The sequence below is a fragment of the Bos mutus genome, unplaced genomic scaffold, assembly GCF_027580195.1.
Source record: "Bos mutus isolate GX-2022 unplaced genomic scaffold, NWIPB_WYAK_1.1 CTG200, whole genome shotgun sequence".
Lineage (NCBI taxonomy): Eukaryota > Metazoa > Chordata > Mammalia > Artiodactyla > Bovidae > Bos > Bos mutus.
In genome coordinates, this window is record NW_027219453.1 from 249,398 (window position 1) to 262,938 (window position 13,541).

General features: G+C 39.1%; 1 protein-coding gene across 1 annotated transcript; it reads left to right on the forward strand.

Annotated features, from left to right (window-relative positions):
- Positions 1 to 6,775: 6,775 nt before the first annotated feature.
- LOC102271381 (olfactory receptor 51I2) lies at positions 6,776 to 7,723 on the forward strand. The gene has a single exon (XM_005906873.2). The coding sequence runs from the start codon at positions 6,776 to 6,778 to the stop codon at positions 7,721 to 7,723; it is 948 nt and encodes a 315-aa protein (XP_005906935.1).
- The last annotated feature ends 5,818 nt before the right edge of the window (positions 7,724 to 13,541 follow it).

Below are 13,541 nucleotides of genomic sequence, written 5' to 3' on the forward strand. Positions count from 1 at the left end.
CCATTGTATATTCTTGCCTCCTTTGTCAAAGATAAGGTGTCCACAGGTGCATGGATTTATCTCTGGGATTTCTATTTTGTTCCATTGATCTATATTTCTGTCTTTGTGCCAGTACCATAGCGTCTTGATGAAGGCAGGTTGATTCTTCCAGTTCCATTCTTCTTTCTCAAGATTGCTTTGGCTATTTGAGGTTTTTAGTATTTCCATATAAATTGTGAAATTATTTGTTCTAGTTCTCTGAAAAATACTGTTGGTAGCTTGATAGGGATTGCATTAAATCTATAGATTGCTTTTGATAGTATACTCATTTTCACTATATTGATTCTTCTGATCGATGAACACGGTATATTTCTCCATCCATTTGTTTCCTCTTTCACTTCTTTCACCAGTGTTTTATAGTTTTCTACATATAGGTCTTTTGTTTCTTTAGATAGATATATTCCTAAGTATTTTATTCTTTTCATTGCAATGGTGAATGGAATTGTTTCCTTAATTTCCCTTTCTGTTTTTGCATTGTTAGTGTATAGGAATGCAAGGGATTTCTGTGTGTTGATTTTATATCCTGCCACTTTACTATATTTATTGATTAGCTCTAGTAATTTTCTGGTGGAGTCTTTAGGGTTTTCTATGTGAGGATCATGTCATCTGCAGACAGTGAGAGTTTTACTTCTTCTTTTCCAATCTGGAAGTAGAACTGCCATATGACCCAGCAATCCCACTGCTGGGCATACACACCGAGGAAACCAGAATTGAAAGAGACATGTGTACCCCAATGTTCATCGCAGCACTGTTTATAATAGCCAGGACATGGAAGCAACCTAGATGTCCATCAGCAGATGAATGGATAAGAAAGCTGTGGTACATATACACAATGGAGTATTACTCCGCCATTAAAAGAATATATTTGAATCAGTTCTAATGAGGTGGATGAAACTGGAGCCTATTATACAGAGTGAAGTAAGCCAGAAAGAAAAACACCAATACAGTATACTAATGCATATATATGGAATTTAGAAAGATGGTAATGATAACCTGTATGCAAGATAGCAAAAGAGACACAGATAATATAGAACAGTCTTTTGGACTCTGTGGGAGGGGGCGAGGGTTGGATGATATGGGAGAACGGCATTGAAACATGTAAATTATCATATGTGAAATGAATCGCCAGTCCAGGTTTGATGCATGATACAGGGTGCTTGGGGATGGTGCACTGGGATGACCAAGAGGGATGGGATGGGGAGGGAGGTGGGGGAGTGTTCAGGATGGGGAACACATGTACACCCATGGTGGATTCATTTTAATGTATGGCAAAACCAATACAATATTGTAAAGTAAAATAAAAAATAAATAAATAAAATTAAAAAAAAACACTACAATATTGTAAAGTAATTAGCCTCCAATTAAAATAAATTAATAAAAAAGAATTTAATATCCAAAATATATGAAGAGCTCTTATAACTCAACAACAAAAAGACAAATCAATTAAAAATAGGCAAATGATTTGAACATACATTTCTGCAAAGTGAGATAGACAAATAGTGAATAAGCACAAAAGAGATGTTCAGCTTCATTAGTTATTGCTGCTGCTGCTGCTAAGTCGCTTCAGTCATGTCCAACTCTGTGTGACCCCATAGACGGCAGCCCATCAGGCTCCTCTGTCCCTGGGATTCTCAAGGCAAGAACACTGGAGTGGGTTGCCATTTCCTTCTCCAACGCATGAAAGTGGAAAGTGAAAGGGAAGTCGCTCAGTCGTGTCCGACTCTTAGCGACCCCATGGACTGCAGCCTACTAGGCTCCTCCGTTCATGGGATTTTGCAGGCAAGAGTACTGGAGTGGGTTGCCAGTGACTTCTCCATCATTAGGGAAATGCAAATCAAAACCACTATGAGATATCACTCCATGCATTAAAAAGGTTATAAATGAAAATAAAATAAAAAACAAAATCAGAAAATAACAAATGCTAGAAACATATGGAGAAAATGGATTCTTCATACTTTGCAGGTGGGAATGTAAATTTTGGTGAAGCCATTTTGGACAATAGTTAGGCTTTTTTTCAAACAGATATACATTTCAAACAGTTACTAGTGACTCAGAACTTTTATTGCTAGGTATTAATAAATACTCTAAAGAGCTAAAAACCTATTTTCACATAAAATTTGTTTACAAATATTTTAAGAAGAATTATTTCTAATAAATAAATAATTTGCATTTAAATAAAATTTTCAGAATAGACAGGCCTACAAAAACTGAAAGTAAATTAGTTATTGTCAGGGTCTGGGATAAATGAGAATGAGGAGTGACTGCTAATGGTAATGGGATTTCATTTTAGAGTGATTAAAAATGTTCTGCAAACTTTGCAAATATGCTAAAAAAAACAGTGAATTTACAACTTTTATGGTATATAAATTATATATTAATAACAAAATTTTAAAAAATCATAGAATTGTGTAATCATTGAAACTTGAAAGTTCAACTGCCTAGAATCCATTTACATATGTGATACTACAGACAAGGCAAGCCCTGGATCTGGGTGAAGGGTACAGAGGAAGGGGCCAGGTTTGTATTCCACATCTTAGCTGGTAGCCCTGTGGGAAAGCCAGAAATTTATGGTCATGAGAATGAGAAAGATTGATTTAGCTTCTTTTATTCTTTTCCTTTTTAGTTTCCTCTACTTTTGAGGGATGTTGCAGAGAGAGGCACAAGCAGAAAGACAATCAATTAAGTAGGAAAAAAAGGATAAAAAGGAAAAAAGGTAGAGATGGTAAAGATTAACAGGTAGATGAAACATGTTCCAGGGTCTTTACTGGATAAAAATTCTTATTAGGTTTTCTGAAAATGTTAAGTGATTAAATGAGTGATCTATGTTTGAATGCAGTTCTGCTTTTGCTCAGTCACTTCAGTAATGTCTGACTTTTTGTGACACCATGTACTGTAGTTCCCCAGGCTCCTCAGTCTGTGAGATTCTCCAGGCAAGAATACTGGAGTGGGTTGACATTCCCTTCTCCAGCATTTCTGCTACACTATGGTATTATAACTTTGAACTTAATTTGACCTCCTGGGCAATTAATTTCTCTCACCAGTAAAATGGGAAGATAACATTTCTCTCCAAATTTGGTTTTTAAGATTGAAAATGACAATGCTTAAGAACTTCTTGATGGAGTCCAAGGAAAATTATAAACACGGAGTATTATTGAGGATTATTGTGTTTCTATCACTTACAATTCTAACCAACTCTACCTTTTGGCTTCTGAAAATTCAGAAGAGAAGGGAGACTTAACATGGAGAAAAGAAACCCCAGAGCTGAAGGTCAGGAGGAATTAGTTATATTCTTGGCACCCATACTCTTCATCTTTCAGAGCCCTTGGAACCCATCCTGGAGAAGATCTAAGGGGTCATGAGGACCTGGTGTGGGGGCAGCTAAGCCCTGCTCAGCTGGGAGGAGAGAAGGTGTTACTGAAGGTAAACTTAAGTGCACTTGCCTACAGGCAGTAAAGCCAGTCCACTGATACCTACTGACACTGGCTGGTGGTAAAGGAAGGTTCAGCATTTATTGTTGGAGGAAGATGCCAGGCAGGAGTCTGGGGCAGCTAGTGCTCAAAACCCAGAACTCCCCGATGGGTTTCAGCAAAGCATTTTTAAAGGCAAGGTGAGGGAGGGGGATTGCAGGGTCTGTGATCAGCTTGTGCCCAATTCTCTGATTGGTTGATGGTGAGGTATAAGATGGTGTCACAGTGTTAACATTATCAGTCTTTGGGCTCCAACCAGTCTAGGGGCTACATGCTCATGGTCATCCAGTAGTTAACTTCCATTTGGTGGGGGGTTTAGCATCTGTTTAACCACTCAGGAAATGTGCATCAGATACAGTTGTCTGTGTATTTCAGGGAGGAACTAAAGATTCTGTAATTGCCATAGGACTGATTGAACTGTTACCAGTTCTCCTGGCCCAACTGCTACTTTTGTCACTGCATGCTCATATCAATTATTATTATTAATTCTTGAGCCAAATTTTTTGTAACTCAGGGGAGTCCTGGGACACTACAGCTTTTGTACAAAAAAGAAGCAGGCAAAGGACATGGGGGAGGAGTCTGCCCTAGGAAGGCCCCACAGGGTCCTGCTCAGTTACAGTTGTGTTGCCTTGGCCTTTGCAGACAGGTCTGAAACAACCTTGGGAATAGATTGCAAGAGGTGTCTACTGGGATCCCACTGTGAGGAGCCTATTCCCAAATGGGTTTAGCTGGGGACATTATGGCTTTACTATAGCTCTTCCATGGCTCAGAGCCTGAGAGGCAGTTCCTGTAAAATGTGGTGTGCGTAGCATCTTCTACAGGCTTGCCCTTGCTTGGAGAAAACATAGCCCAATCCTCTTGGAGCACCAGAGTCCAGCTGGGGCATTTTCCTATCACTGTTCTTCTGTCTTCTTTTTTATTTTCTTTTTCTTCTCCCTCTCTAGCTTTAATTTTCCAACCACTGTCTACCTAAAATCCCTTCTCTGGTCTTACACTTCCTTTCTCTCACCCAAGCTGTCCCTTTTCTGTGTTACTTCTCCTATATTTACCCTCTGTTCTCTGCCTCCTCCTCATTCTCTGTCTTTCTTCCTGCCCTTCAATCCTTCTCCTTCTATCACTTCCCTCTCCATCTTCTGCCCCCACTTTCTATTTGGCATGAACGTTGAGAAAAAATATTAAGGAACAGAGATGAGCACTTGCTGAACTCAAGCAACATCTCTAATTAGGACAGGAAAGAGGTACTAAAACTGGCCCTATTCTGGAGCAGGAGGTTTTTAGTTAAGGAAATTCTATACTTCCTTATAGTAGAACATGTGACATGATAAAGTGGAACTCAAGAGTGGGGTGCTCAAGAAGTGGGTGACCCACGCATGTCCTTAAGATTGTCTCCTCTAAAATCTTCAGTGACAGTTTCTCTATGTGTACTAGAGAGGTCATTACATTATACAGGTTTCCAAGGGCTTATCTGGCTCATCTTCCCTAATTCTTCAAACCCAATGCTGCTACTCAGCATCCCCATTCTTCAGCAGTAATTCCCTGAAAACTTTGTTCCAGACACTTATCACACTGATAGAGAATTTCTCTCTGATTTTTTTTTTTTTTTTTTTTTAAGAGTTAGCAAGCAGTCCCCGCCCAGTCTGAGCTCCACCTCCTTGGTTTAAGGCCGCGCTGCCGCCAGGCCGGTTGCTGGGAGGGAGGTACGCAGCGTGCCATGCGCAGTCTTCTCTCTGATTTCTAATCTGATTGTTCATTGATGTGATACTAAGCTTCTGGAAGAAAAAAAGCAAAATTTCCCCCAGGGGTCACTTAAAATAATAATCAGTGGTGGGTAATTACACTTAAGTGTTAGAAATGATCCATGAGAGACAAAGGGGAACTAACAAGTTCTAAAACAGATAGGCAGAGTCACTTATCACAGTGTATTAAAGGGTTTTGGACATGTCACAGAAATATTATAAAATATTCCTAAATATAGTTTCTTTCCCAGATAGTTGAAACTCCCCTGTGCGAGAGACCAAAGGAAAAAATGCAAGATGCATTGATTACCCTTTTAGCACCCCTTCTCACAACCTTATTTGGTCCGGCGTCAAGGAAACATTTCTCATCATCTACTCTGGTTGAAATTTGAAAGTCTGTGAGATGAAAAAATATGATCTATTGTGGAAATTAAAGAATGCTGTTTTTAACCACCCATAGGAAAAATAAGTTAATGGATAGGATGTTTTTAATGTTATAATTTTTTCTCTCCTAATTTTTCTCAAACTTTTACAATTTACTTTTGCTTGTCTCTACCATAATTTATTATGTGATAATATGTGACTTAAAAATGCATATTTAAGTTTAATGTAAATATATTCCATGAATCTTGTCAAAGGAAGCATACTATATAATTTATTTTCCATCTAAAAATGATTTTAAATGATAATAATAGCAGTACTTCTATAATTCTTACTATGGATAGGACATGTTCTCAGTTCAAGTTTTTTTTTTTTCTCTCTCCTTTTATCTTATATAGCATATATGCATATGCATAGGGCAACTCTATTTTATCTTTATCTAAAAAATAAAGAAACCTAAGAAGAGAGTTTAAGAAATCTACCTAATGCCACAGTGCTATTAAGTGAAAGCATTAGAAATCAAACCCAGTGTGTTCTGATTCTATATGCTGTACTAATAAAGCTATGATGCCTTTTGAGACATGCTGACTTCCCAGGCTTCCTTCATGTATGCTTCCAGTGTGAAATGTGGGACTCTGGATCACAAAGTCACCTCAGGATGGGAACTGAATTACTAAGTTACAGCTCTAGCCATGTAACTGCTTCCCAAGAAAACCTGGAGTAATTCCTTTTCCTTCCTTGCACCCTTGGTTCCTAGTCTGTCAGGCTGGATATTAAGTGTTTACATCTCTTGGGAGGTACCTAAGATCATGACTGTGAAATTTGGGGACATTTGAAGGGGAGCTGTGATAATGATCATAAGGAAGTCAAGTAGAAGACTACCAGTAAGACTTAAAGAGCTGGTCAACCACCTTGAGTACTTATTGACTCTTTTCTGAAAGATGTCTAAGAAAGAATTCTTTTTCTCAGCTACTAGCATTTCATGACCTCCTGGTCATCCTCCCAGTGTATTTTAAGAATAAAATCTATGAATAATCATGATTTATGAACCTAAGTGTTTCTTTTCCTCCCTGGGAACAATATAGTCTTAGACATATGATGTAATTTCTCCAAAAAGTCATACTGGCTGATGACAGTTGTCCCCAGCCTCTCATGGGCAACTTCAAGATCAATGTCTCTGATGCTCCCTTCTTTATCTTGACGGGCTTCCCAGGAACGGAGGCCATGGAGCCCTGGCTATCTTTTCCTCTCCTTCTGCTCTATGCCATCGCCATTGTGGGAAACATCCTGATCCTCCTCATTGTTAAGGAGGAGCCGAGTCTGCACCAGCCCATGTACTACTTCTTGTCCCTACTGTCTGTCAACGACTTGGGGGTATCCTTTTCCACACTGCCGACTGTGCTGGCTGCCCTCTGCTTCCAGGCCCGGGTGATTGCCTTTAATGTCTGCTTAGCCCAGATGTTTTTCATCCACCTCTTCTCTTGGACAGAGTCTGGCATCCTCTTGGCCATGAGCTTCGATCGCTACGTCGCCATCTGCAACCCACTGCACTATGCCGCTGTGCTCACCAATGCCCGCATTGTGGCCATGGGCCTGTGTACTGTCCTACGAAGCTTTGCTCTCATCCTGGTCTTCCCACTGCTGCTGCACAGACTACCTTTCTGCCATCCCCAGAACATCCTTTCCCATGCCTACTGCCTTCACGTGGATATGATTAAGCTGGCATGCACTGATGTCTCCCTCAATAGCCACTACGGACTGTCTATTGTGCTTTTCACCTTTGGCCTGGACTCTGCCCTCATTCTTCTCTCCTATGTACTTATCTTTCGCTCAGTGCTAGCCATTGCCTCCCCAAGGGAGCGCCTCAAGACACTCAACACATGTGTGTCCCATGTCCTAGCTGTGCTCATCTTCTATGTGCCTATGGTGAGTGTGTCCATCGTACATCGCTTTGGTGCTGGCCTGCCCCATGCTGTTCACACCCTCATGTCTCTTATCTACCTCTTTGTGCCTCCCATGCTCAATCCCATCATCTACTCCATTAAGACAAAGGAGATACAGCGCAGGCTTTTAAAGATGCTCTTCAGGGTCAGGTCCTGACTGGTTTATCTAGAAGCCCTGAAGGATTTGGTGTTGGGGGGCAAAATCATTTGGATACCCAAAGAGGAGAGGGCCACTCTGGAGGATGCTGGTTCTGCCCTTTACATGTTATGATCAAACTTGTAGTATATTGGGCCAGTTCTTGCCTGGACCATCTTGGGTTTTATCCAGAAATCAATTATATCAATGTTCTCTAGAGACATAAAAATGGTCTCTTTTTAAGAATAAACTAGAGAATGACAAACACCACTACAAGGTAGGGGATTTTTTCCTTGGAACTCATTTCAGGACACTTGGTGATATGGCTGAGATTTCTGGTTATGGGCCTGCACAATTCTGAAAAGGACAGAGGCACAGTTGGAATAATTATGGGCTGTTTATCATTTCATTACCAGTATGCAAGTTAGGCTTGGGTGATTGATTTTCAATGTTGTCAGAAACCAGAGACCTTGTTATGGTGCTGTTTGAAAAGTTTTAGAGTACGACAGTTGTGATGGTTAATTTTATTAATTTGACTGGGCCTCTGCCGGGGTCCAGCCCCGGCTGATCCAGGGTATTCGAAGGAGAGACAGCATCGGCAACCTATTATTTAAATATTCATCAAAGATATAAAGAGTAATAGAATGAGGATAGCTCAGTGAGGAAATTCAGTGGAGAAAAGAGGCTGAATAATTCAGCCAGAAGATGAGAGAAAGAATGACATGGGGAGACCAAGTTTCGGTGAACAAGGCCCGCACTTTATTTTCCAAAGTAGTTTTTATACCTTAAGTTATGCATAGAGGATAATGGGGGAAGGGGTAGAGTCATGCAGTAAGCCAGGCTTTCTTCCTGCAAACTTATCATATGCAAAAGTTTAGGTGATTTGCATCATCTTCTGGCCCAGAGGCCTGTTAACATTTTAAGACCCTTTCTTCAGAAAACTTATTTTTCTCTAAAGGTGATTATTCTAAAGTCAGGCGCCAGCCTCCAAAAAAGCATTGGATAAAGTTGCATTCCTATAGGGCAAAGGTGAGGTGGGCTCAATCAAGAAAAGAATTAACTCAAGGGTCCAAGGTTACAAACATTAAAGCTACTACTTACACCAATTATATTAATCAATACACTGCCAGGGACACAGCAGGTAAGGGATATGGAGACTTAGCAGCAAACATTGGCCCAAAAAATGAAAAACCCTTCACCAATACAATTTCTAATCAATCTTTTAACTGCTCAAAGGACTCTGTATTTAGACAGTTTAGAACATCTCATGCCTCTCCCAGTTGGGAGGTTCTGAGCAATCACATGTGGCCAGAAAAACCTATTCAGGCAGGATGGAGGACTTCCAAAGGAGTTTGTAGGTTGAAACACTATCACACCCAGGAACTTTATTAACTGGAGCTATAAGTCAACTCTTTTTTCAGAGAGAGGTAGTGGGGGACAGCCCCCTCCGTAAAGTCAGAGGTGTAGGTGAAAGCACAAAGCAGAAAGTAGGCAGACTCTGGTTTTGGGGGTAGATGCTCGAGAATTTCCAGGGGGACTCCTGAGGCTCGATCCCGCCTTTGCATAAGCCGAGCCTCCTTCCTCATGACCTTTGCCATGGGCGGAGTTCCTCACGCTGGCTCCCGGCAGTGATAGAATTCCAGTTGAGCTATTCCAGATCCTGAAAAATGATGCTGTGGAAAGTGCTGCACTCAATATGCAATATGCCGGGAGATGGCTCCTGGCAGGCCTCAAGGTTAGGTATTTGGTTGAACATTATTTATGGGTGTTTTAGTGAGGGCATTTCTAGATGGGTTTATTATTTGAATTGGTAAACTGAGTAAAGCATACTGCCCTCCCCAGTATGGGTGGGCCTTATGCAAACTGCTGAATTCCTGAATAGAATAAAAAGCAGAGTATATAAGAAAGGAATCTCTGTCTGAATGTTTTTGAATTGGGACATTAGTCTTCTCCTGCCTTCAGTCTCAGATTTGTACTGAAACTTACACCATTGGCTCTCGGATTCTCAAACTTTCAAATTTGGACAGGAACTATACCATTGACTTTCCTGGGTCTGGACTTATTGGTCTCTGTAATTGTGACAGCCAATTCATTATAATAAATTTAAGATATCTAGTTACACACATATTCTATTGGTTCTGTTTATCTGGAGCACCCTAATACAATGTTACAATATTTAGGCAGTCAAAATTAGATTTTAGGATTCCTGGGCATGTTCTTTTCACATGGGAGACCCTGAAATATGTAGGCACTTGACCCTGCCAAAGTCCATTGAACTTAATGACCCTTTGTTTATATCTCTCCTGAAACTTTCTCCTACTCTTTAATATCTATCTGCTTCCCTTCAAGAAATCTGAGCTCCCTAAAGGAGCAACTGTGTCAAAACCTTTGTCCATCCACACTGGACCACTATAGAGCCTTCATTAAAATAGTGTCTAATGATGTGACAGCAATATAAAAGAATAAATGAAAAAAAAGGATGAGTAAACAATAATGAATGAATAGCAGAAGGAAATCAAGAGTGAAAAATTAATAGATGAATATATGAATTATTAATGAATTTCCTTAAGTCAGAATCTCATATTAGGAAATGTTTCCTCTCCTTCTGTGCTCCATAATTCCCTGCACGGAGAGAAATGCAAATGAAAGGTGACATATTTTCCCCTTATTCTTGTATTCTCCCAGATTTATTGAGATGTAATTGACATATACTTGCAGTAAGTTCAAGGTGTAAAATGTGATGATTTGCTGCACATATGTACTGTGAAATCTTCACCACAGTAAGGTTACTTAATCCATCCATAGAGGTGACGTCTTGAATAAGTGAACTAAACTCAGTCTTAATTTCCTCATCTGTAAAATGGGATCTCTGATTCATCTACCTAACATGTTTGTTTTAAGGAGTACATAAAATGAACTGTTTTAAAATTTTTAATTTTAAAGTAATAATAATAATTTTAATAATACACATGACTTATTGATTCATTATTTTTATTCAGCAAGAATCAATGTAAAATTCAATGTTTGGCTTCAAAATATCATGTGCATCAGCCATAGTCTGAAGAGGTATTTTGTCTAAGATTTTCTTGAATCCCGAGTAGAACTGTTCTATATATGCTTTCTGTCTCCATTGTACTTGAAATGTACTATAGTCATGTCAGATAGTTTGGGTACTTTGTCTCCTCAACTAGATTGTAAGCAATTTCTTGGCAGGGACTGTTTTATTTATCTTTGTACACTTCAGTCTCTAACAAAGGGCTTGAAACATACCTAACATATAAGGTAGTTGAGGAATGAGTTAATAAATGATTATATTTGCATACCAACCATCTCTTTATGCTTCACTGAATTACCATATGGTACAATGTTTTACCCTAAAACTGATCATAATCTCATTAAAGAATAATTTTATATAATGATCATATTGTTTATTATATAAATACTATATGCATTATAATCTGAATATAGTGAATAAAAAATAAATTGTACTTGAAATCTTCAAACATGTCATAAATGTATCTTATATTTTTATATTGCTCAGACTTTATATACTATAGAGAGTATATCCATAGATTAATAGAGTGCTAATATTGTGTCTCACCTTTAATAGGTGCATCAATAAATATTCTTTGAAAGAATGTTACTGTATAGTGATTTTGGCTCTGTTACAAGTATGACTTATAAAGAAGTTGCTGCCATAATAAGTGGATGATATGTTTTTAGTGCCAATATTTTTCTTGCTTCTTTAAATCTGAGGGACTTGAAAGCAACACTTTGGCTCATTTAGGTACCTGTTTGGTTGTAACTGGGCCATTACAGTTACAGTTCCCAAAGCTGTTTGGGAACTTCTGGGCTAATATTTTCCACATCACATTCTATAAATTAAGATACTCAGTATCCTTCTCTTGACTTTAGAAATCTGCATCATCTGAAAGAGGAACAACAGATGATTTCTGGTGACAGTCTTTATCTATTTAGCACATTAAGTAGGAAGTTAATGGCTCTGCCTGGATTTATAACTTGCCAGCATGGAGAAAAGGCTCAGAGTCTGTTCCACTTTCGCTGGTGTGGACTGTGATTACAGTGATTTGCTCACCATCATAGGGCTCTGCTCACCCAGCTCATCAGATACATCTGAAGAGAGCTTTGGGCTTCTTTGCTGCTGCTGCTTAGTCACTCAGTCATGTCTGACTCTTTGTGACTTCATGGACTGTAGGCCAGCAGGCTCCTCTGTCCATGGGATTCTTCAGGCAAGAATACTGGAGTGAGTGGCCATTCCCTTCTCCAGGGGATGTTCCTGACCCAGGGATCAAACGCAGGTCTCCCACATTGCAGTCAGATTCTTTATCATCTGAGCTACCAGGGGAAGACCCTGGGCTTCTTTAGCCTCTTCCTATTATTTAACTTCCACTGTTCATGTAGTTTTATTGGCTTAATATTCCATTCTTTTAAAGTTATAAGATGAATTATACCTAGTCTCTTTAAGCAAGATTAGGGTCACCCATCTTTTATGAGCTGGAAGTGGGTCCAGAGTCCATCTAGTCTATGTGTCTGCTTGAGCCACTGGAAGCAAATGCCAGAATATTTACTTTATGGAGCAGAAAGAGAAGACATTTTCTCCATTGCTGCTGGTTCTTGGAGAGCCTTCAGGAACCACAAGATTGGAGGAGTATAGAGCATAGGAGGAATTAGTGTATTGGAGCTGGGTCCTGTGGAGGGTTATTCGACCTTTTGCCTTTTTGAATATATAGCTACACAATTCTATACCCACTCTTCTCTGGTGTTTCCTTTTAAGGTCTCATACCTATGTTCATACTTTTACATCTGCCATATTTTGACATCCTTTGACATTCTTCCTACTGCATTTACTTTAAAAATATCTGCCCATTCTTTGAAAATCAGGAGAGCTATTACATGCACCTAGAAATCTCATCTGATTGCCCTAGAATATTGCAGATTCCCTTCCTTTGTTCTTCTCTAAAATCTCCTTGTATCTATTATTATCGCTTTCACTGAGATATTATAAATGTTTCCTTAGAAGTCTCCCAGACCTGACTATGAATTATTATATTGATTCATCTATAAATTCCCAGGAATAAATTTGTGTCTAGTACTAAGCGAATAACTTGATTTATAGTTACTTTTGTTAACATATATCTACTGTAGACCTGTAGGGTAGGGATTGTGAACTTGTCATAAATAAAAATGAAGTATATATATTTTTTTAATTTGAGAAAATTAAAAAAAAAGACCAATGAAAAATGAACAATAGAGAATTCACATAAATCCATGCCTGTTGATTAGGGCTTGGGTGGTTCCTGACCTTTTCCCATGACAATCAGTGTGACTATGAGAAAATCTAGGGGTATATTAGGTGATGCGCTAAGTCCTTTGATCTGACTTATGTATGAGTGGGATTGTTGAGAAGCTATTGCATTTTCCCACCTGTTTAGTTTCAGATCAATATTAGGTATATGAGAGGTTCTTTCTAATCCCAACCCTTTATACCCTCCCTGATCTGGTGCAAGTATGCATCTCTTGCTACTAATTACTATTCCTTCTAGGTATATCTGCCAGTATCTTCCTATAACTGGGCTATTTAAGCTATTCAATAACTTATTGTTTGGTATACTTAGGTTAATACCCACTCTCAGTGGTTTTACTTTCAGGACATAATGTTTGAGTTTCTTTTTATATTATATTTTATTTTTAAACTTTTTATTTTGTGTTGGGCTATAGCCAATTAACAAACAATGTTGTGATACTTTCAGGTAGACAGCAAAGGGACTCAGCCATACATATACATGCATCCATTCTCCCCCAAACTCCCCTCCCATCC

Excerpts from the sequence above, each read along its gene's own strand:
- LOC102271381 (XM_005906873.2), top strand. The coding sequence starts at position 6,776 with ATGGGCAACTTCAAGATCAATGTCTCTGATGCTCCCTTCTTTATCTTG.